We start from the raw sequence: 25205 nt of genomic DNA, 5'->3' as shown, positions 1-25205 counted from the left end.
TTCGTAGTCTTATGACTGCCATCATTTGTCATTGCATTAGATATTTTAATAAAAAATTATAAATATTTGTCATTATTTTATCCTTATTCTATTATGATTGCTAGATGCACCACTTGACTCAAAAAAGTAATATTTTTAATTTAATTTTTTTAGATGAAAAAAAATTTATTCATATATTAGTTAAAAGATAAATAATACCTTTGCTTCTTTTGTAATTAACTATTGTGGTCATGGATCAAGAGGTCGAATGGCTCAGATGGTTGGCTTATGCCTCCACCTCCGCATACATGAGGACCTTTAAGTTTCAATGGGTCTTGATCATTTAGAGTCTCACGGTTTTAAAAGACGCCTCACGTTGAGAGAGAAGGTTCCAATCCGCATTCCCATAGACAGCACCAATGTTATGGTCATGGGTCAAAGAGTCGAATGGCTCAGATGGTTGGCTTATACCTCCACTTCCGCATGCGTGAGGTATTATCCGCTTTGACTCATGACCATTTTTAGGCTTCAGTGAGCCTTTAGGCTTCAATAGGTTTTTAGGCTTTAATGGACTTTGATCATTTAGAGTCTCATGATTTAGCCCTTTAAAAAATGTCTTACATTGGGAAAAAAAGTTTCAATTCATATAAACCATATCCTCTTTCGACTCATAACCTATGTGAGACTAAAAAAGTCCTCTCTATACCACAACATTAACCATTATTTTTCTCATTACAATATTCTTTACGTCCATGAGTTACCCTTAGATTAAATGGCCTTGCTTACCAACAAATAACATCAAAGCCACATGTTGTAGTACATTGTGTGTCCGATATTTTTAACTCTGAATGATTCAAGTGATATAATTAACAATACGGTCGGTCAAAGATGTGATAGATTATTTCATAAGCACAAAAGTATGATTCTTAAGGAGAAAGACTAAATGTCGCATGCCAGTAATGATGGAACTAAAATAAAAATGGCACAACATAGTGACAAGTTATGATAAACCAAGAACGTGGGAGATCAGGGACTTTTCAGAGACTAGCCAAGCATGGTCTCATTTGGAGCACTGGCTGATGTGAGAAACCACCATAATTGGATCACATGAGCTCCCATGAGGTGTCTAGTCCCCAATTCCAAGCCAATTTAAGTCCAAATTTTGATGCATTAGTGTCTAATCCTAGTACATGTCTAAGCTTGGTGGGAATTTGTTCTGCATAGGTTGAAGTATATGAAGCAATGACAGCCATAGTTATCTACCAGAAGACGTGCACATCATTTTCATAATGCTGGTAGCCACACAACAGGCTGTGGATTTTTTTTGGTGGTCACCATTTCAACATTCTTGAGAAGAACTGCTGTCTTCTACTAGAATAAGCCATGCACGAAGCGCATGGATAAGAAACAATTTAGCAATCACACCTCTTTTCTCTCTTTAAAAGATACAAACTCCATGAGTTCCTTTTATTATTGAAATTAATAACATGGAGAACATCAAAAATGGACGGCAGAGAATTCCCATGAACGGAGCATTAGGAGAATTCACATTACATAGAAACAATTTTCTCCTTCAAGAACTTCTACAAATAATTATGCAGAGCCTTTTTCAAACTCTCTTACATAGAACAGTTAAGGAATATCTTTAAAGCTAAAATTTTCTTGTTAATAAATCATTGCATCTACTCGTTTACTGCATTTACAACAAAAAGCTAACAAAATTTAGATCATGTACATGAAGACTATGAATTGCGTATATATATCGGACCTGTATGTCAAGTATCCTATTGGATGGATGTCTGGTCAGGACACCACCTCCCAAGATCCTTTCAGTACCACGCGATGCAGCAGGAAGAAAGAAGAAACAAAACAAAAGAAAAAACAATCAAAATATGTGGATCAGCCACAAAAGGGCTCGCCTCCACGGGGCATGCAAATTTCACTATGAAAAAGAAAATTTTATAAGAGGAGACCTCACCCTCAACCCTTGTACATCCAATTCTCTCTCACCTGAAGTTCCCCTCACAAAAGCTCTCTCTCTCTTGAAGACCTCCCCTGAACCCCTGAAGAGCCTGGCGACCGCTGTCCAGGAGCCTCCTGCTCCTTCTCTCACAGTAGCCTCATGCCTCTCTCTCTCCTCTGGTTCGTACGGCGGCGAAAAAATCAACCACTTACCTCTCTGTTTCATGCACAGGGCTTTTATATACCTTAATCACGACTTAGATCATAGGACTCCTTAATCAACCCAAATCACGTTCCAGACCGTCCGATCAAGACCGGGAGCTACCAATATCATCGGATCGCACTCCGATCCACGAAATAGTACCGTGGACCGCGAGAAATGCGTGGGAAACGCCCACGCGGTCCACAGGCCCCGTCGTGGACCGCCCGGTCCACGGTGGACCGGGGCAAAGGGGCCGCGGGCCTGGGTCGCGCATCCCGCGCGGGCCTGGGTCGCGCGTCCCGTGTGGGCTTGGGTCGCGCGTCCCGGGCGCCGCCGCCTGCGGCCGCGCCGCTACCGCCCGCCGCCGATCGCCGGCGGTCCTCCGCCATCTCGATTCTGGTGACGACTTCAAAAGCTCGTATCTCCTCCATCCGAGCTCCGTTTCGGGTGATCTTGATCTCGTTGGACTCCATTTTTCGCCGCGAACCTCGCTGTGGGCTCAATGTGGGCTGAATCTCGAGGCGTCAAATCCTAACATATCCCTTGAGTAAACTATAATCACAAACCAACATGTTAACAACATTTTTTTTATAAAACTTTTCTAGACAATGTGTGTTTACTGTTTGTCCAATATGATCAATAAGAAAAAGCTCCAGAAAAAACAAGCTTCGAAAGGAAAACAGTAGGTTCTGAATGCAGACATTAAAGAACATCATTGCCGACAGAAACAGGAAAAGTAGAGAAGAGATTGACGGTAGACTTGTTCTATGTTGATCAGAAATGATTGAATATTAACGTGGGGGAGCTTATTTCTGCAAACATGCTGCAACAATCACCTACTTTGCTCCTTTCTGATTTTTTTTAAAAAAAGCCATTTAATTGATAAAGGATGAGCCAGATCTATTTGGTCACCTTTATGTTAATAATGAAATGCTTGCTCTGCTTGGGAACCAGGGATTTGAGACTGCCATGATGGAGTGTTGTTCCATCGATCTCTTGACAATATGAAAGGTCCATTAAGCTAATCAACTAGAGACAACTAATGTATCTTTATGGTGAAAAGCAATGATAAAAGGAATTCACAAAAAAAAAAAAAGTTCATTCAATCCCATCTGAAATGGCAAAAGGTCTATTGCTCTGCATTTTCTAGCTATCAGATGGATGTATGCTCTTAAAGTTCCTAATAATCTAATATACCCATCATGTCTAATATACCTTGAAAAAAGAGGGAAAAAGGGTAGTAGCTAACAAGATAACAAGAACTAAGTATCTCTAACAATTCAACCTACGGGAACTCAAATCTCCTAGAACTGCTGGCATTTAAAACGAGAGCCACTAGAAGTGATAAAATTAGGGGATTTAGACGTAAAAATTAATGAGCCTTGAGTAACTTTTAATATATATAACCATCTGAAGACCGTCAAACATTCTTAAGCAGTGAAAAGAAATTGTCATCTTCACCCAAGAACCAAAAGAGACTACCATCATTACAATCTGAGTCCTTTCCCAGGAAAATGTGGTCAAATATGGAGCCCAACACCACACTGAGAAGGCTTCATGCAATGATTAAGCTCAGTATTGAGCACTAAGAACGGACATCAGATTCCTGGTAAAGCAACTTGCAGCAATAAGGGGGCCTAGAAGGCCAACCAGAAAGCATTTACTAGAACCAAACAAAGTGGATTCCCTGCCCATATTCATGGAATTATTTTTTATTTGACTTGAATGTGAGAATACTTTTGCCATCATAGTTATTCAGCATGGCAAACCTTAGGAACAACAGGGAGCACATTCAACAGAATACTTAATCCACAAGGAAATCTATAAGTTATATTCGTGCAGTATGAACAACCATAATGGGAGAATGGCATCGTGGCATAAGCACGAGAAAGTCACACTGTCCATTCATGCCTAAGTGTCCAAAATAAATAGGCTGGTCTCATTGAAATAAATAATGAAGCTTTCCAGAGAAACAAGTTGGAGAATATGTGGCCTGAATTATCCAAAGAACATCGCGCAGACTTGCACCATGAACACCTTGTGAAGTAGGTATACATTACAAGTTTTTAATATTAACCTATATGTTTTCCTATCTTTAGTTTTTGGCAGTTCATTTTATCTTAAAAACCAAAAACATTCTTAAACAGCTTAAGACTATGTCCAGAGCACAAGCAAAAGAATCTATTAAAAGTAAAGAGAAGAATTTTTCTTCTTCTTTTTTTAATCGAAATAGAAATAGAGGGACATGGAAAATGAAAAGAAACAGAAGGTCAGGAAGAACAAGTAATCAATTCAGATCTGAGAACATTCAAGGGAGATTAGTTAGTCGATTCAATATGGAAGAGGTGTTCTTTCATAATGGCTTTCTCAAGGGAAACATTATTCACAGGCACGTATCTCAAGGTGCTGATCTAACAACCTGACAAGTTTAATTCTCTCCAAATGTAGGGTTAACAGCCGATCTCTTTCTTCATATATGTTTTAAATCTGTCAATATCTTCTAACCATGCTCATAAATATCTGGATTAGTGCAAACAATTTAGTGCTTTTGCATCATTGCATGTGAGTATTAATTGTTGTTCTCCTTTTGAATTAAATCATTGCTGCATTTTTGCAGCATGATCATAAGAACTGGTAGCAAAAGAAGATATTTTGGTAGATGTTAACAAAACATTCAAGTGTAGCAATTCGAGGATTTGAAATGAGAAAAAAAAAACCTTGATTTTGGGCAGAAAATTAGTTTTTATTCCTTTTTTTTTTTTTGAACAATTTCTGGGGCATAGTATGCTATGTTGATCCATGCAAGCACTTACAGAACACATACACAAATAGAACAATATGTGCATACATACATATCTCCACGTCTGCTAATGCTATTCCTCAGGAATCAATCAATAAGTCTACAATGTTGTATTTTTTGCCACTAACAGATTGTGTCCGTTAAAGTTTACTTTATTGAGTCAATCTCTTTACAATTTTCACATGTGCCAAAGTCCAGTTAAAAACATAAATTTACCCATAGCTTGCATAACTATTAGTCAAAAGAACATGAGAATTATGAGCAAACCTCAAAGAGGTGTGTCAGTTCTACGCAAGGTTTTCTTATCTATGCCACTAATTTTAGGTCAGAACACCACTGAGATCACCATCTTAAAATTGTTCAACCTTAATAGAGCAAGGAAATAAGATTCAGAAGAAAAACAGGAGCAGGTAGCAAGATCGATAAGAGGGGCTGAAAATGTCTAATAATTTGCCTAATTTAATCCATGTCACCTATCACAAGCACAAATTAACATATATTAAATGAAATATGTAACAGACAAATCGATTAGTATTTATTTATACTGAAGATTTTGCGTGGATCAAGAAAAAATAGAAATCAACACTAGGGCATCGCCCAAAGAACTCTTAATGGACAAGATAGATATATTCCTAGTAACAACTTTGCTGCAAACTCAGACAGATGGAAAGAATTTATTGAGATTAAACGGCAATGAGTAGAATTCATCACTTCTGTTGTCTGTCTTGAAAGATCGGAACTTGTCCCACCAATGATAACCCCTGTCTTTCTTAACAGCACTATCATGCCTATGCAGGGTGTTGTCCAAGAAAAATGCCACAAAGCCAGCAACAAATGGCTTTGATGAGAATATCACATTAATGATATCATTAAACTGGAAAAATAAACAAACCATCAGTATAGTGCCGATAAACTTCAGAAATTGAAAAACAGAATGTTCCTTGATTGTGGCTATTTTACATACCCATCTTGCTTGAGTGTGAACTGGACCATAACCAGCAACAGAGGTGTATTCGTTAAAGTATTGTGGAACTGATAGACCCATAAACACAGAGAATCCTAAGATGAACTTCGTTCGGAAGCTGTTAAGATTGCAGAACTGAAGGAAACTGAGACCTGCAGCACCTGTATTTGCATGCATGCCAACAATACTTTATGATCCACAAAATAATATAAATATAACTGCAAGTTAAGACATTGTCATGGATTGATGAAAAGCTATTTTCAGTATGTGGTACTTACCAACATATGCAAAGAAGAGGCAATAAAGAGCTGCAATAATCGGGGCTGGAATGGATGCAAAAACTGCTCCAAATTTCCCTGATGATACAAGGAAAATTGGTTAGTCAACTTTGGCAGTCCAACTATGCAGGATACTAAAACTAAGTTTCTGCTATGCGTAACATGTATATCATTTCTAATGATCTTCTACCACCACAAGAGGAATCATTTTTCTCAAAGCAGCAAAATATATGACAAAAAGAATTTTTGTAAAATGACACAAGTCAGACGCTCATGATTAAGAAGTACAAGCAATCACAAAGATCAACAAATCAAATGGGCATATTTTCAGTGAAATGGTACCTTAAACTTTTTTTAGGTATAAAAAACTCATCAGTTTCACATAATGATTTCGTGAGAACTGATAAACACATAATTTAAGTCATTTAAAGCAGAAAATCATATTTAATTTATTTTATTTATTAAGAATTTGATGCTTCTTTTTATGTTTTACAGGAAAGATGATCGCCGATACAAAGAGTCCGATTCATAGATCAAAAAGACTTAAGTTTGAAGAAATTTGGACTTAAAATAAAATTAAAATAAAAGAAAGACGCATCCGGTATTATAGAAAATGAAGATACTATGCAAGGAATCCAAAAAGATACAGATGTCATTGTAAAGAAACAAAAGTTTCTTTTTAGTATGTGAAAAGGTGGTTCACGTTGATTTTCTCTGGACGGTTTCACGTGAATTCAAAGGCTGGCGCTTGTTTCATATGAATTCAAAACAAAGTGGTGCGTGTGGACGTGCTGACGCGGGACGCGGTGTGGACGCGGGACGCGGCGTGGATGCGGGACGGGCGCTGACGCGGGTGTGGGCGCACGGCAGACGAGTTCAAAATAAGGAAAAAAATAATATTTAGAAATGTTTTGAAAGATTTGTATTTTTTTTAGTCCCACATCGGAAAATCATGTAAAACTCCTCCCTCCTAACACCTATAAAAAGACTTTTGTACTCTCATTGGAGGGGGAGCCCAGAAATTCTTCTAGAACCTTGCATAGAGGAATAGAAAGGGACTACTTCATGAGCAGCTAGGCTAGCAGTCTCGGGAGTGGAGAAGAAATTTTGTAACGATACAGAGATGGTTTATTGTTCTAAACTTTCCTGTATTTCTTTATATGCAATAAAGATTATGCTTTTTATTAAAAAAAAAAAAAAAAAATTTAAAACGAGAAATAAAAACTGAAAATAAAGATAAAAGAAGCTAAGTTGAGATTGCAAGATAAAAGAAAGAAGCGTTGTTTTTGATTTAGAAAATAAATTATCTTAAAATTGAAGTAATTAGAGAATAAAGAACTTGGGAGTTTTGAATTAATTTGCACTAGCAGAGTTGTATCTCTTTTTTTTAACTAAATAGATGTGATTAATCTTAGGAAAAATACCTGTCTTTCCTCGGCACGCTCCGTACCCGTAGATCACGGCGCGTCTCCGGAAAGTACTAGGTAAACAACTCTTCTTTTCTCGGCACGCCCCGTACCCGTAGATCACGGCGCGTCTCCGGAAAGTAAAAGTTGTTCCTAATATTAATCTAACAAGAAAGCATAAATAAAAGCATATGAAAGGAAGCAAATAAAGAACTATGACAATTTAAATAAAAAGCATAATCTTTATTGCATATAAAGAAATACAGGAAAGTTTAGAACAATAAACCATCTCTGTGTCGTTACAAAATTTCTTCTCCACTCCCGAGACTGCTAGCCTAGCTGCTCATGAAGTAGTCCCTTTCTATTCCTCTATGCAAGGTTCTAGAAGAATTTCTGGGCTCCCCCTCCAATGAGAGTACAAAAATCTTTTTATAGGTGTTAGGAGGGAGGAGTTTTACATGATTTTCCGATGTGGGACTAAAAAAAATACAAATCTTTCAAAACATTTCTAAATATTATTTTTTCCTTATTTTGAACTCGTCTGCCGTGCGCCCACACCCACGTCAGCGCCCGTCCCGCGTCCACGCCCGTCCCCGCGTCCACGCCGCGTCCCGCGTCCACACCGCGTCCCGCGTCAGCACGTCCACGCGCACCACTTTGTTTTGAATTCATATGAAACAAGCGCCAGCCTTTGAATTCACGTGAAACCGTCCAGAGAAAATCAACGTGAACCACCTTTTCACATACCAAAAAGAAACTTTTGTTTCTTTACAATGACATCTGTATCCTTTTGGATTCCTTGCATAGTATCTTCATTTTCTATAATACCGGATACATCTTTCTTTTATTTTAATTTTATTTTAAGTCCAAATTTCTTCAAACTTGAGTCTTTTTGATCTATGAATCGGACTCTTCGTATCGGCGATCATCTTTCCTGTAAAACATAAAAAGAAGCATTAAATTCTTAATAAATAAAATAAATTAAATATGATTTTCTGCTTTAAATGACTTTTTGATTTTCTGCATCAAATTCTATTTAATCACATAATTTAAGTCATTTAAAGCAGAAAATCATATTTAATTTATTTTATTTATTAAGAATTTGATGCTTTTTTTTATGTTTTACAGGAAAGATGATCGCCGATACAAAGAGACCGATTCATAGATCAAAAAGACTCAAGTTTGAAGAAATTTGGACTTAAAATAAAATTAAAATAAAAGAAAGACGTATCCGGTATTATAAAAAATGAAGATACTATGCAAGGAATCCAAAAGAATACAGATGTCATTGTAAAGAAACAAAAGTTTCTTTTTGGTATGTGAAAAGATGGTTCACGTTGATTTTCTCTGGGCGGTTTCACGTGAATTCAAAGGCTGGCGCTTGTTTCATATGAATTCAAAACAAAGTGGTGCGCGTGGACGTGCTGACGCGGGACGCGGGATGCGGCGTGGATGCGGGGACGGGCGTGGACGCGGGACGGGCGCTGATGCGGGTGTGGGCGCACGGCAGACGAGTTCAAAATAAGAAAAAAAATAATATTTTGAAATGTTTTGAAAGATTTGTATTTTTTTTAGTCCCACATCGGAAAATCATGTAAAACTCCTCCCTCCTAACACCTATAAAAAGACTTTTGTACTCTCATTGGAGGGGGAGCCCAGAAATTCTTCTAGAACCTTGCATAGAGGAATAGAAAGGGACTACTTCATGAGCAGCTAGGCTAGCAGTCTCGGGAGTGGAGAAGAAATTTTGTAACGACACAGAGATGGTTTATTGTTCTAAACTTTCCTGTATTTCTTTATATGCAATAAAGATTATGCTTTTTATTTAAATTGTCATAGTTCTTTATTTGCTCCCTTTCATATGCTTTTATTTATGCTTTCTTGTTAGATTAATATTAGGAACAACTTTTACTTTCCGGAGACGCGCCGTGATCTACGGGTACGGGGCGTGCCGAGGAAAGAAGAGTTGTTTACCTAGTACTTTCCGGAGACGCGCCGTGATCTACGGGTACGGAGCGTGCCGAGGAAAGACAGGTATTTTTTCTAAGATTAATCACATCTATTTAGTTAAAAAAAAGAGATACAACTCTGCTAGTGCAAATTAATTCAAAACTCCCAAGTTCTTTATTCTCTAATTACTTCAATTTTAAGATAATTTATTTTCTAAATCAAAAACAACGCTTCTTTCTTTTATCTTGCAATTTCAACTTAGCCCAAGGTCCCTGAGGATACGATCTGGACTCATCCTACCTACGTAGTGAGTAGAGTTATTTTTGGTGCTATCAACGACTACGCATCAAATTTTGGCGCCGTTGCCGGGGATCTTGGTACGGTTGAATTAAAAAATTAAAAAAATTTTTTTTTTAAAAAAATTGAAAGGAAAATTTTTTTTAAAAAAAAAAAACTTTTCAGTTTTTATTTCTCGTTTTAAATTTTTTTTTTTCAATGCTTTCTAGCTAGATAATCTTATTTGCATAATTACATAATTACCTTGATAACTAATTTACTATTTAGAAATTTTTCTGCTTAGAATAATTTGCTACTTTTTATAGCCTAGTGATTTATTGCTTTTTAGATTTAATCACTTAAATTTATTTTCTTGCAAAACTAAAAAAAAAAAAAAAACCACTGACATTTCATAACACTTAACTAAAATAGCGTAACCTCAAATATAAAAATTTCTAACTTGATTGGACACCTTGTTTCTTTGCATTGCATCTCCATAATCTATCTTAAGGGCAATAACCCATTAACCAGATAAGGTGGGGATTTGATCACCCTTCCTTGGCCCACAAATCACCCCCTTGCATTTGCATAACCTAGACCTTAATTTAAAATCAACTAGACGTCAGCCCTAGGAATTTCGAGCTCAATAGGATAAGAAAGCTCTAGAGTTGAACTGAGTGCGGATTGGTTAATTGCTCGGTGTCTAAGGCAAGTGGTTAAAGAAAGTGGTTTTCAATTGGTTCCGTTGACTGACCTGACCAACTCAGTTGGTGTCTAAAGAAAGCAACGAGCAGGGAACCTCCCACATCTTACGCTTACCTGGCCGAGTCAGTTTGTCAGTCTTGAGCTTGGAGTGCTCAAAGGCGGTCTTGAAAGTTAGGAGCTGTCTAGATCTAAGTTAACCTTAGGATAGAGAGTTTATGATTGTTTAAGTTGATTGCAATTAACATCTAAACATTAATTAATTTCTTTCTTTTCATAGATTTAAGATTCTTAGGTTCTTCTCTTTAAATTTTCTTCATTCTTTTCTCACTTTATTATAAAAATATATATTATAAAAAAAAAAAATATTTCTGTGTGTGCTCTACAGTATAATTGTAAGGTGTATGCTTGGCCGTAGATCGTTACAACCAGAAATCCAACCTTTTGATCCAGAAATAGAAAGAACCTTTAGAGCCAACAGACGTAAAAACATGGACCGAAATCAGGAGAATGATCCACCCAAGCAATTGAAGGAGTACTTTACTCCTTCCACATATACCTACTCTCCTTGTATTCAAGTGCCCCCTGTGGAGGCCACTCAATATGAAATTAAGTCCAGTATAATCCAAATGTTACCTTCATTTTATGGACTTAGTAATGAGGACCCTTATAAACATCTTGAAGAATTTCTTGAAATATGCTCAACTGTCAAAATTCACAACTTCTCCGATGATGCTCTTAGGTTGAAATTATTCCCTTTTTCACTTAAGGACAAAGCCAAATACTGGCTACATACTTTGGATTCCATGACTATATCAACCTGTGATCAGCTGCAAGGAGAGTTTCTCAAGAAATATTTTCCTATAGGAAAAACGAATCAAATAAGGAAAGCCATAACTAGTTTTTTCCAATTAGATGGAGAAATATTTCATGAAACATGGAAAAGATTAAAGGACCTTATTAGAAAATGTCCCCACCATGCTGTACCCAAGTGGCAGTTAATCCAATATTTTTATGATGGGCTCTCTGAAAGACATCGACAAATGGTCGATGCATCATGCGGTGGGACATTCATGCTGAAAAGTGAGGATGAGGCATGGCAACTGTTTGAAATTTTAAGTGAAAATTCATTACATCATATGTCTGCCTCTATTAGAGATAAACCCATGTTAAACCCAAAAAGAGGTGAAATATATGAAGTAGGAAATGCCATAGATATCCATCAAAAGGTAGATGAACTGTCCCAAAAATTAGATCGTCTTGTAAATACCGGACAATCTCCGATTCCACCTAACCCAATCCAAGAAGTTTGTGCATTGTGTGCAAGTCCGAACCATTTTGTTAGTAAATGCCCAGCCGCACCTCAATTTCCTGAGTTTGTGCACGAGCAGGTTCAGCAAGCTCAAGTCCAACAAGCTCGCAGATCAGGAAACGATCCATATTCGAACACTTATAACCCCGGCTGGAGAAACCATCCAAATTTTTCCTGGAGACCACAACCAGTGGTTGGTCCTGCCACACCTCGACCTCAATATCAAGACCCAACATATAGGCATGGACCATACCATCAATTCCAAAATATTCCTCAACCGTCTACTACTGGTCACAGCTCAGCTTTTGAGAAAAAAATTCTGAAAGCACTAGAACGATTAGAAGTCAACACTCAGACCCTTAACTCCCACACACAATCCATTGCTAAGCTAGAGACCCAAATAGGTCAATTAGCAACGGCATTCAGTAGGAGGGAAGGAGAAAAATTACCTAGCCAACCCGAGACCAACCCAAGAGGACAATTTATGATTGAGAGTTCTAATACCCCAGAAGCTTTTTCTGAACATGCCAAATCAATCATGACTCTAAGAAGTGGGAAGGTCATTGAACACACTAGTAAAACCAATGAGACCGACCCTAAACCTCTAACCGAATCCAAATCACCCAAGAACAAGGAGGACCTGAAAATAGAGAAGGAACCAACTGCACCGGAGACATCTTACTTGCCTAAAGCCCCATTTTCGGATGCCCTAAAAGCCCCTATTCCTGCAGATAAGAAGGGAGAAAAATTTGATGAGATGTTGGAATTGTTTAAGCAAGTTCAAATTAATCTTCCCCTTCTAGACGCAATCAAACAGGTCCCTGCTTATGCCAAATTTTTGAAAGATTTGTGCACCCAAAAACGTAAATCTAGATCACAAATCCCAAAGAAAGTACGTCTCACTGAACAGGCTAGTTCTGTCTTCCAGCATGCCACTCCTCCAAAGCTTAAGGACCCAGGAGCCCCCATCATTTCCTGTGTTATAGGAGATTATCACATTGAAAAAGCTCTTCTGGATTTAGGGGCAAGTGTGAATCTTTTACCTAGTTCGGTGTATGAACTATTTGGATTTGGAGAACTGAAACCCACATCAGTCACACTGCAGCTAGCCGACAGATCAATTAAGGAACCACGTGGAATGCTTGAGGATGTCTTGGTCAAGGTAGATGAGTTTTACTTTCCAGTTGATTTTCTGGTTCTCGATATGGAATTAAGTGGCAACCCCAGACAAATTCCCATTATCTTAGGACGATCCTTCCTAGCTACGGTAAATGCATGCATTAATTGTAGGACAGGAGTCATGGACGTATCGTTTGGGAATAAGAAACTAAGACTGAATGTGTTTGGTGCTTCCCAAGGACCATCAATGGATAGTTGCTTCGAAGTAGATACACTAGAAGATATTATAGAAGATGCAACACCCATAATTCTAGCACCAGACCCCTTAGATACTTGCTTGGCTCACTTTGGAGTGTGTGACTTTGAGGAATATATGAAAGAAGTTAACATCTTGTTAGATACACCACATGATAAAACCACTCCTCCATGGACAATCAAGTATGAGCCATTGCCCACATTATCCAGTACACCAATAGTCCCATCTTTAGAATCACCACCTACGTTAGAATTGAAACCTCTTCCTGCTACGCTTAAGTATGTATTTCTAGGACTCAATGACACCCTCCCGGCAATCATTGCATCAGACTTGACCCCTAATCAGGAAGCACAATTGGTTGGTATTCTGAAGGAACACAAAGAGGCTATCGGTTGGTCCATTGCCGATTTAAAAGGAATTGACCCCTCCATTTGCATGCACCATATTCATTTTGAGGAACATGCCAAACCCCATCGAGATATGCAGAGGAGATTGAACCCAAACATGCGTGAAGTAGTAAAGAAAGAGGTGGTAAAGTGGTTAGATGCTGGAATCATCTACCCCATATCCGATAGTAAATGGGTTAGTCCCACTCAAGTAGTACCTAAGAAATCTGGTATTACTGTGGTGGAAAACGAAGAAGGTGAACTACTTCCAACTCGCATATCATCTGGATGGCGAGTATGCATAGATTATAGAAAACTGAATGCCGTTACTAGGAAGGATCATTTTTCATTGCCCTTCATCGATCAAATCCTAGAACGGTTAGCAGGACAAAGTTTCTACTATTTTCTTGATGGTTATTCAGGGTACAATCAAGTACCTGTATTTCCGGATGATCAAGAAAAGACTACCTTCACCTGCCCCTATGGCACCTTCGCTTTTCGGCGTATGCCATTCGGGCTTTGCAATGCACCTGCTACATTTCAACGGTGCATACTGGCCATTTTTTCGGATATGGTGGACAAATGTCTTGAAGTTTTTATGGATGATTTTTCTGTGTTTGGAACCACCTTTGAGGATTGTCTCCATAATCTTTCCAAAGTTCTTAAACGGTGTATGGAGACAAATCTTGTCCTAAGTTGGGAAAAGAGCCATTTCATGGTGCGGAAAGGAATTGTATTAGGACATATTATTTCTGAAAAAGGGATCGAGGTAGATAAAGCCAAAGTTGAGGTTATTTCAAAACTACCACCCCCTACTTCGGTCCGACAAATACGATCTTTCTTAGGTCATGCCGGATTTTATAGACGCTTCATCAAAGACTTTAGCAAGATTTCAAGACCCTTGTGCAATCTGTTGGCCAAGGATACACCATTTGTCTTTGATGAAGACTGTTTGAAAGCATTCAACACATTACGAACAGCCCTGACAACAGCACCCATAATAAAACCCCCTGACTGGTCCATTCCATTTGAGATTATGTGTGATGCCTCTGACTTTGCAATAGGTGCCGTCTTAGGCCAAAAAATCAATAAGGAGCCACATGTGATTTATTATGCTAGCAAGACTCTTTCCGATGCCCAATTAAACTACACCACAACAGAAAAAGAGCTACTAGCAGTAGTGTTTGCCCTTGAAAAATTTCGCTCATATCTGTTAGGGTCTAAGGTTCTAGTTTACTCTGATCATGCGGCTCTGAAACATCTCCTCTCAAAGAAAGATACTAAACCGCGTTTGATCAGATGGATCCTTCTTTTACAAGAATTTGATCTAGAAATTCGAGATAAGAAGGGTTCTGAGAATGTGGTAGCTGATCACATCTCCAGGATCTTAGTTGAACACACGATAGGCATAGATGAGGTCAAAGAAAAATTTTCTGACGAACAACTTTTTGCAATCTCTTCTAGCCGTCCTCCATGGTTTGCCCATATTGTCAATTATTTATCAACAGGACAAGTACCTTCTCACTGGACAAAACAAGAAAAGGATCGATTTTTCTCGCAAATTAAACATTATTTCTGGGAAGACCCTGAACTATTCAAATACTGTCCTGACCAAGTTATTCGCCGTTGTGTCCCCGGGAGTGAATTCCAAAGCATTCTCACTTTTTGCCATTCTTCGGCATGTGGGGGATATTTTAGTGGAAGAAAAACTGCAGCAAAAGTACTGCAGAGTGGGTTTTATTGGCCAACGCTTTTCAAGGATGCACATGAATTTGGCCGAAGTTGTCTGCGATGTCAGCAAATAGGAAATTTATCCAAGAAGGATATGATGCCGCTGACCCCCATTTTAGTAGTAGAAATTTTCGATGTTTGGGGGATTGATTTCATGGGACCTTTTCCAGCCTCATTTGGATTTGAATATATTCTAGTGGCAGTTGATTACGTATCAAAATGGGTGGAGGCAATAGCTACACGGACTAATGATAATAAAATTGTAATTAGTTTTATCCAACGAAACATCATTAGTCGATTTGGCTTCCCAAGGGTGATCATTAGTGATGGGGGGACTCATTTTACGAATAAATATTTTGAAGCACTTATGAAAAAATATAATATTTCACACAAAGTGGTCACACCATATCACCCCCAAACTAATGGTCAGGTAGAGGTGTCAAATAGGGAGATTAAACATATCCTAGAAAAGACGGTTAGGCCCGATAGAAAGGATTGGTCTCTTCGCTTAGACGATGCATTATGGGCTTACCGTACTGCTTTTAAAACACCCATAGGAATGTCTCCCTATCGACTTGTATTCGAAAAAGCTTGTCATTTGCCGGTGGAATTGGAACATCGTGCATTTTGGGCCATACGGCAATTTAACTTTGATATGAAAAATGCAGGTTCCAATAGGAGACTCCAATTAAATGAACTTGAAGAGCTACGCAATGAAGCATATGAGAGTGTCAAAATTTATAAGGCTCGAACTAAAGCATATCATGATAAATTTATTGCACGAAAAATGTTCGAGCCTAATCAAAAAGTTTGGCTCTTCAATTCTAGGTTGCGTCTGTTTCCTGAAAAACTTCGCTCACGTTGGGACGGACCTTTCATTGTAACTCAGGTATTTCCTCATGGAGCTATAGAACTCAAAAATCCTAAACAGGGGAACACTTTTAAAGTGAACGGTCAGCGATTGAAACCTTATATAGATGGAATTAGTGATGGAGAATTAATTGAATCTGTTGATTTAGTGGATCCAAAACTGCCATAATACTCAATTCAGTCTGGCTGAAGACGTAAAACTTAGCGCTTGTTGGGAGGCAACCCAATGATTTCATATTTTTTTTACTTTACCGCAGCTGCAGGAATTTAGAATAAGAGCCTATTAATCAATGAAGCTATCTTCAACTTCCAAAGCAAAATTATCCCAGGTGCACTCTCTCCTTTTATTTTCTTTGCTTTCCTTCTCCATTGAGGACAATGTAGATTAAGTTGGGGGGGGAGGAAATTAATCAAATCCTCGAGTATGGTCAGAAATAATTAGTTTTGTGGATTCAAATTTTATTAGGCATCCTAATAAATGAATGATTAACGGTCAAGATAATTTTAGAGATACTGAGGAATAAATTATTAAGAAAATCCAATGAATGGTAGGGTTTAAACTAGATCAAATTTTAGGAGTGATTCTACAAACCCTCTTCTTACTGATCTCAATAAAGAATCTGCTTCATGAGAAATTGGGTGGAAAGATCGAGGTATGCAAAAAAAAAAAAAAAAAATATTGGTTTCCTACTGAGTAACCGGGCCCTTTCGCCTAAGTAAGCGTTGTGGTTCGCGTAAAAAGGTAGGTAATATTATATAATAATAAAAAAAAATAATAATAATATATATATTAAGAAGACTAAATTGCAAGAAGATAATAAACCTCTTTCCCATTAAGTTAGAAGATTTAAAGAGTAAAGTGGGGAGTTGGTGAAAGAAAAGCTCTGAAATTTCTTTAGTTAATACTCAACCACTAATTGGGTCAAATTGATAATCCAATGAAATATCTCTTTAATGGTCTGACCAAGTATCATCTACCTTTTGGGATGCCTAACCTAATTTTTGATTCAAAATCGAGTCAGTACACAATGCTGATATATCTATTTTACTCGAGGACGAGCAAAATTCAAGTTGGGGGGTGTGATAAACACATAATTTAAGTCATTTAAAGCAGAAAATCATATTTAATTTATTTTATTTATTAAAAATTTGATGCTTCTTTTTATATTTTACAGGAAAGATGATCGCCGATACAAAGAGTCCGATTCATAGATCAAAAAGACTCAAGTTTGAAGAAATTTGGACTTAAAATAAAATTAAAATAAAAGAAAGACGCATCCGGTATTATAGAAAATGAAGATACTATGCAAGGAATCCAAAAGGATACAGATGTCATTGTAAAGAAACAAAAGTTTCTTTTTGGTATGTGAAAAGGTGGTTCACGTTGATTTTCTCTGGGCGGTTTCACGTGAATTCAAAGGCTGGCGCTTGTTTCATATGAATTCAAAACAAAGTGGTGCGCGTGGACGTGCTGACGCGGGATGCGGTGTGGACGCGGGACGCGGCGTGGACGCGGGGATGGGCGTGGACGCGGGACGGGCGCTGACGCGGGTGTGGGCGCACGGCAGACGAGTTCAAAATAAGGAAAAAAATAATATTTAGAAATGTTTTGAAAGATTTGTATTTTTTTTTAGTCCCACATCGGAAAATTATGTAAAACTCCTCCCTCCTAACACCTATAAAAAGACTTTTGTACTCTCATTGGAGGGGGAGCCCAGAAATTCTTCTAGAACCTTGCATAGAGGAATAGAAAGGGACTACTTCATGAGCAGCTAGGCTAGCAGTCTCGGGAGTGGAGAAGAAATTTTGTAACGACACAGAGATGGTTTATTGTTCTAAACTTTCCTGTATTTCTTTATATGCAATAAAGATTATGCTTTTTATTTAAATTGTCATAGTTTTTTATTTGCTCCCTTTCATATGCTTTTATTTATGCTTTCTTGTTAGATTAATATTAAGAACAACTTTTACTTTCCGGAGACGCGCCGTGATCTACGGGTACGGGGCGTGCCGAGGAAAGAAGAGTTGTTTACCTAGTACTTTCCGGAGACGCGCCGTGATCTATGGGTACGGAGCGTGCCGAGGAAAGACAGGTATTTTTCCTAAGATTAATCATATCTATTTAGTTAAAAAAAAGAGATACAACTCTGCTAGTGCAAATTAATTCAAAACTCCCAAGTTCTTTATTCTCTAATTACTTCAATTTTAGGATAATTTATTTTCTAAATCAAAAACAACGCTTCTTTCTTTTATCTTGCAATCTCAACTTAGCCCAAGGTCCCTGAGGATACGATCTGGACTCATCCTACCTACGTAGTGAGTAGAGTTATTTTTGGTGCTATCAACGACTACGCATCAAGAACAAATTTCACAAATTCCTTTAGCAAAAGGCCGACTTCAAATATGTTGTATGAACATCTATTTCAATTAGTATCCAAAATTGCAAATAAAGATTAAAGACTACAAAGAATATTAGCAACAGTGCCTCTTCAAGAGTTATGTACATGCTCAATGTAGCTCTTGAACATGTCATACATATAATGTTCAATTACTATAATACAATTTATGAAGCTGTTATATTAGAACCAGGCACAGAAGAGTATTTACCGGCTTGCGCTAAACCCATAACATTTGACTGATGCTCAAATTCCCTAGAAATGAAATATTTATAAGCTTGTAGCAAGAGGCACCAAGATATGAACAACTTACCAAGGATGGAAAAGAAGATCATGAATCCTGCAGATATTTGGACAACTTGACGGCTTCCAATAGTTGTCACGGCTAGCAAACCAGCATTTTCACTGCAGCGGAGTTAAACATGAAGCTTTCAGGCAAGAAAAATCAGTCTACTTATTAAAACATGCCAATAAATGTTTCATCTAAGCCTTACACTGATACCGAGGACCCATTTGCTGTTCCAAATACTCCATCCAGCAAGATACCAACCCCCTGGAATCATAATATTATTATGATCTCCAGTTGTTCAAAACGTAGGATAAAATATTGGATAATGTATTTTATGGAAAATGTTGTTTAACTCCATACCTGCCAACCAATACCACGACTGAGAATTGAAGGAGGCACTGGTGTTGCGCCTGCATACCTTGAAACCGCAATGAAAGTGCCAGTGGACTGCATACGTACACAACATATTGAAAAAATGCGTCAATCACAGTAAGCTGTCTGGTGTAGTTCTAGCAGTTCTGGACTTCCTAGTATCCCAATTTTACGAAAACATAGTGCAATCTAACCTCTACAAGTGCAACAAATGAAGCAGCCATCATTGCAAAAGCTTCACCAGCATCAAATGTTGGTGCTCCCCATTGAAAAGGATAAGGAACTCTTATCCTGCACATTGTATTCCAAAATACAGATATCAAAGGATAGAATTACAGTCGTAACAAGGATGTCCCTTAAACGCATTTACAGAATCACTCATATTCAGAGAACCATCTTAGTAAAGAAAGTGATCAAAGCATACCAGGGAGATCCACTGACAAGTCCAGAACGATCTGTGCGGCAATGCAATTGTGTCTTAGGTGCCGCATGCCCATAAGCTCCACCAATAGTGAGCAAGAATGCATAAAGCCATACAATAGCAACTGAGAAAATGACAGCAAATTTATCCAATACAGGCTTCGCTGCATGTATAGCATGCGGCATGTACTGTGAAAAATAAAATAATACAAAAAAAAAAAAGAATGAGTCACTGATATTGACCGCCAAGATTTTAGCAACAAACATGCATGTCATGTTGGGGCAAGTTGAAGAACAAATAGATGAGTGGATTTTGATGCTTCTGTACGTTTGAATGGAAAGCCTCAATCTAGAATACCTGTGAAAATATTATCAAAAGGATTATTTGTGGAAGACCAATTTCGATGCATTTGGCAACCTGGGTGTTCATCACAATTTATATCAGCATTTGCAGACTCATGTTTGGATAATCCATATTAACCAGAAGCTTGTCAAAGAAAATCATTACTCTCACAAAGTCCCCTGCACTACTATTTGCATATGAGAGCTATGTGAAGATAATTAACAGCTTACCCCAGGAAAACCAAGCTCATAAAGCCCAAACCCAGCTAGTGCGACCAGAGGAACAGCTGCTAGTGGGCTTAAAAATCTGGACATACATTTTAAAAAGGCAAGAAAACATAAATTAGCATACAATGACTCACAACAATAGTTTTGACAAAGAATATTAATTCCATACCAACCTAGTGACATTGCGCCACAGGCCACTGAAACCAACAATGATTTGAAGGGTTGAAGCAACAATTAGTGCACCTTGGGTTCCACGCATGATACGGAGGAATTTCTGCAAGATGATCATATATAACAGTCCATTATTAACCAAAGAGAATAACAACATCAGATGGAGGAGTCCAATGGCAACCTCATGAGGATCCACAATATTACTGTAACGACCAGCCAAAATGATCGAGATGGTTGGCACAACAAAGGTATATGATCCACCGATTACTGCCGGCAAGCGAGTTCCAAAGTAGGTTTGTAGCAGAGTGTTCAAACCAGCCACAAACAGCAATGTCTGGATCACCCTGGCTTTCTCATCCTAGTAGGTCCAAGAAAAACAAGTATTGATGATATTTTTTTCGAAAACTAGATAGCAATGAACTACAGAGATATAGTACAATCTGCATAATTCAATAAAAGATTCGTTTCCAGATTGTGAATTCGGTCTCACATTGCCTCCCCCCATCTGAGGAACAAGTGCAGTGGGAATGATAACAGTTGTGCCCAGCATAACCAGATAATGTTGGAAACCAAGAAGAATTGCCTCAGCTGCATCAGAAACAACAACAAACAGCACCAAGATCAAATCAGCATTCTCCCATCACACCAAATATCTCAGTGATAAAAAGGAGAAAACATTTATAAAAACGCAAGTCAGGGGGCTAAAAAAATTCTTAAACAAGAGCACAATGGTGGGATTCATGGAAAATAAGTGACTTCTGAAACGAAAAAAAATGGAAACAAAATTTAAGGAAAACAGAGTTGATTAACAAAAAGTCTCCGCAAACCTCAAATAGTGAACAACAGTAAGCCATTTGTGATTTCCGGCCGGAAAACGAGGCATACCCAACTCAGATTCTAGTAGAGAGAGTCAAGTAAAAAACAAAAAATTGCATCTTTCCCAATTACACCAAGCAGTTCTAAAACCGAAATGGAGACTAGCAGACTTCATTACTTCAGCAACCAGAGTGTGAAAAATCTGAATGAAATAAATTTAAGAAAAGAACAGCAAACAAAAGGCAAAACATCCCAAAAGCTATGAAAAAAAGGAATAGTGGAACTGACGCCAATCAGGAGGGCTTTTGACGCAGAAGGTAACATTCAGCTGTTCCTTCGCCGGGTGGGGCACCAACTCATCCTGCTTCGGCGCCGCAGCTCCGCCTCCAGCCATTTCTCTCCTCTCTCTCCCTTCTACTCAAAAGAAGGAAAAGAAAAGAATGTCGCAAAAGAATCACGAATCTAACTCCACCACTCTCAAAAACCCAAATGCCTGCAGAGATTCAGAGAGAAACAGGCCAAGAACTCAGAAAACAGCCTCCAACCAAACCAAGGGCAAGATTTCCAGGAATAAAAGAATCAAAACCCAAACTTTCCCCAATCAGAAGGCCCGAAAACTAAAACCCAGATCAGGAAACCAAGCCACCACCAAGATACTGACAAGAAGACGGGGTGGAGAGAAATGCCCCTCCAATGACTTACAGGGTGGCAAGTAACCGAAATGACCACGCCTCCCCCCCACCTCCCGCCCTTCTGCTCGCCTCCTTTCTAGCTCTTTGTCCCTCTGCCCAAAGGAATCTTCCGCAAACCCCAAAAGCTCCCTCCTTTTTTTTCAAAAAAAAAATCTTTTTTTCTTTTTTTTTTTTAAAGCTGGGTTCTGCATGAAGGAAAGAGTGCAACTTGCCAAGTTCCACCCCAGAAGGCAAAAATAACAAAGGGTTAAAAATTAGGGGCGCAAGGAAACGTGGACAGAGATTGGCCTTCCCTCTCTTTCTCTCTCTTCCGGTTTTCACAGTCCAATGCAGGTGGTAACAGTGCAAAGCAAAACAAAGGAGAAAGTTATTCATACACTCTTCCTTTCTAAATGAATCTACCACTTGAAACCAATGCTCTAAAAGATGGGTACAAATGGTGCTGAGATTATAAATGAACGGTGGGTTTTAAAAGTCCCTCCATGAATATTTAAGACGGGGGTTAAAGGGGAGGGAAAAGGAGGCAACCGACACATTTTTGATTCTGCTGGATTTATTCAGGCATACGGACAAACTAACGGTAAAAGTGAAAAGGGAAAAGAAGAAAGGGCAAGGGAGAAAATTTTATTTTACTGGGATGTCCATTTCGCTTCTGACAATGGCCTCCTTAACCCCCCCCCCCCTCTCTCTCTCTCTCTCTACATCTCGCCATCACCGCATCTTCTTCTTCGCGTTTGAACTTTGGAAGCGGGAAGAAAGAGAACGGCATCATGAGTCCAGGTGTCCAACGGTTGTCTTGTAGTGCCGTTGGATGACCATGGTCTCTCGCTCTCTCCTCCCATGCCGTTTGGATCGCTTCTTTAGCCTTTTGGTGCTGGGTATGCATTTCTGTACTGAACGAGCACAACCAGCGGCCTGTTGACAGGCAAATTATTCCCTGCAACGCATGCAGCTGGGCATCACATCGATCAACTCATCTCATGATGACGAGGCTCACGAGAAGAAGATGAGATGATTGGTATAACGCACGGCTGCATGGTATATGCAGTGGAGGATGGAGTTTCTCCTCAGGTTTTGACATCCTATTTTCTTGAATAGGATTACATAAGACTCAAAGCTTCACCAGCTCATAATATCAGATTTTGAGTGGGATTGGCTCACATAGAGAAATAACCAAGAGGCCATATTAGAAATTTATTTTTTTCAGGGAATTTTTTCTTTTTTTGGTAGAAACAAACCTACCGGAATTGAGAGAAGATTTGTAATGTAGAAGAAGACATGCAATCTAATATGTAAGTAGTTTGGCATCAAGATTTATAGGGTTTTCTTATGGTAAACAAACTCATGGGTTCTACACTTTAATCCACTTAAAAGGACGATTGGATCAAAAGGTATTCCAGGAACAGAAAATTCATTGTATTTAACCTTCGAGTATATTCGGCCTAGCCTCTTCGAGACAAATAGATTCAAGAAAATTCTTTTTAAAAAAATAATATAATGTTGATGATGATGCATTTATCAAGAGCATGTACCATGATGGGGCCAAGAACTCCATAAAATTGGCCCGGCCATCTAGTAACTTTTTTTTGCTTGTGAGGATAGCAAGCCAGCCAAATGATGAGTAAAAATTGAACAGAGATTAATTGAGAGAAATAAAAATATCGATTTGCATTAATTATTAAATATAAATATACGCATGGTTTGTGGGAGGGGAGAAAAATCATAATTTTTTTTAGGAGAGAGTGGGAGTTAGGGGGTGATGTTTAAAATAGAAATCTAATGTGAATATATCTAGAAAAATCAAAAAATAAAATTTTTCTATGCAATATTAGAGTTGCCCCCACATCCATCTAAAGAAGATCCTCAGAATGCTCTATAATAAAAGCAGCCATCCAATTAGTTGTAGTATTTGTTTTCTGTAAGACATACCTGGTAACTAGGACGTACACAATCTTGAAATATTCTATAACAAGGGGTGAGTGACTTCTCTCTACACATATCCCTAAATTCATATTATGACCGTAGTTGTATCTCCTTCAACAATCAGATTGTCGGCTCGTAGAGTACATCGTGCATATGCAATCCCCATCCAGACAACTCGAAGCTTTACTCCAAATACCATGGACTCAAAAAGATAGCTCCCTCTGGCCGTCATCAATCTAGAATTAGGCCCAAAAATTAGATTAAGTTTACAAGTAAAAAATTTGGATCAATTGTTACAGTTAGCAATAGTTAAGAGTAAGATTCTAAATATATTTCAAAATGGTTTAGTTTAACACAAGGTCATCATTTTCAAATAGATCTACTTATTACTTAGAAGATACAAAGTTTCAGTGTCTACCAGTATTAGAAAGACAAATGATTGAATATAAAAGAAGGGGTGTCACCCAAAAAAAAAAGAATATAAAAGAAGGGGAAGTGGTAGTTTCTGCAAACCATCTTACGTAATGCAGACAAACCGTCCAGATTACTCTAGCCAGTGCTTTTAAGTCTCCATTCACAGTTAAAAATTCTAGGATAGAGAGAAAATATTATATTGTTAAACTAATTACTATATATTAAAAGTTTAACTTGTTAAGGGATCAACAGTCCCTTCAGACACAAAAAAAAAAAAAAAAAAAAAAAAAAGAATCAACAATGTACGTCAATTTTATATCAACACGTAACAAAAATATCCTTCGTGAGTAAAGCTACGACTTTGATTCATTTATTTAACAAAAGCAAGAGCATCTCGATGGAGCCGATGCCGCTCATAGCAGGCTACAAGATTTGCTGAGGCAAGATGAAGGAGTGAAAGCCATTTCAAGCCCATTCAGAAGTTACAGACTTATTAAATCTCAATGTAATCATGAACAGTATCCGCTTGCATCAGAACAAGACACCTAAACTTCGCCCGAGGTAGACAAAACTCCAAGCAGAGCCAACCTTCTTTGAAGAGATTCCTGTATAAATGTCCAAAACGAATCGAAAACACTATTGTCCAAAAAAAAAAAAAACCATGGCTTAAGAAACACTTCCCTGATCTGCCAATCTTTTACCATCAAACAATTTCTTTCCTTCCAAAGAAGCCACATGCAAATCTTCCTTAGAAGAGCAACTCTATCACCAAGTGGCCACATGCCATCTCCTGTCCTCATCATCTAAAGTAGCAGAGTAAATCCTGATCCCAGTAAACTCTCCTGAATCCTCTCAGCTCTCGTACCACAGAAGCGTGTATCGAGGAAATCTATGGGCAAGAACTCCTCCGGTACAACCTGGCACTTGGACTCCAAACTCCTTGAATCCA

General features: G+C 38.3%; 1 protein-coding gene and 1 non-coding gene across 6 annotated transcripts; both read right to left on the bottom strand.

The window, feature by feature from the left end:
* Positions 1-5417: 5417 nt before the first annotated feature.
* LOC105050303 (nucleobase-ascorbate transporter 6) lies at positions 5418-25205 on the bottom strand. Of its 5 annotated transcripts, XM_073242494.1 has the most exons (16): positions 24802-25205; positions 23849-24078; positions 21516-21720; positions 20902-20999; positions 20593-20769; positions 20414-20514; positions 20244-20319; positions 20029-20088; positions 19675-19859; positions 19445-19541; positions 19239-19325; positions 19084-19142; positions 18903-18994; positions 6186-6263; positions 5908-6068; positions 5418-5817 (listed from the first exon to the last, which is right to left on the bottom strand). In XM_073242494.1, exons 3-16 carry the CDS (start codon positions 21619-21621, stop codon positions 5599-5601), a joined length of 1596 nt encoding a protein of 531 aa, XP_073098595.1. In that variant the 5' UTR covers positions 21622-21720; positions 23849-24078; positions 24802-25205; the 3' UTR covers positions 5418-5598. The 5 variants fall into 5 exon arrangements, with proteins under 5 accessions (XP_073098595.1, XP_029121988.1, XP_010928566.1 ...); XM_029266155.2 differs by lacking the exon at positions 24802-25205 and having other exon boundaries at positions 23849-24514; XM_010930264.4 differs by lacking the exons at positions 23849-24078; positions 24802-25205 and adding an exon at positions 21930-23083.
* Positions 11398-11503, bottom strand: LOC140851304 (small nucleolar RNA R71). The gene has a single exon (XR_012134056.1). It is a non-coding gene; the product is annotated as a small nucleolar RNA R71 (small nucleolar RNA).

This window comes from Elaeis guineensis, chromosome 8 (genome assembly GCF_000442705.2).
Source record: "Elaeis guineensis isolate ETL-2024a chromosome 8, EG11, whole genome shotgun sequence".
Taxonomy (NCBI): Eukaryota; Viridiplantae; Streptophyta; class Magnoliopsida; order Arecales; family Arecaceae; genus Elaeis; species Elaeis guineensis.
Note: the sequence above shows the minus strand (reverse complement) of the source record. Positions and strands in the feature narration are given on the sequence as shown.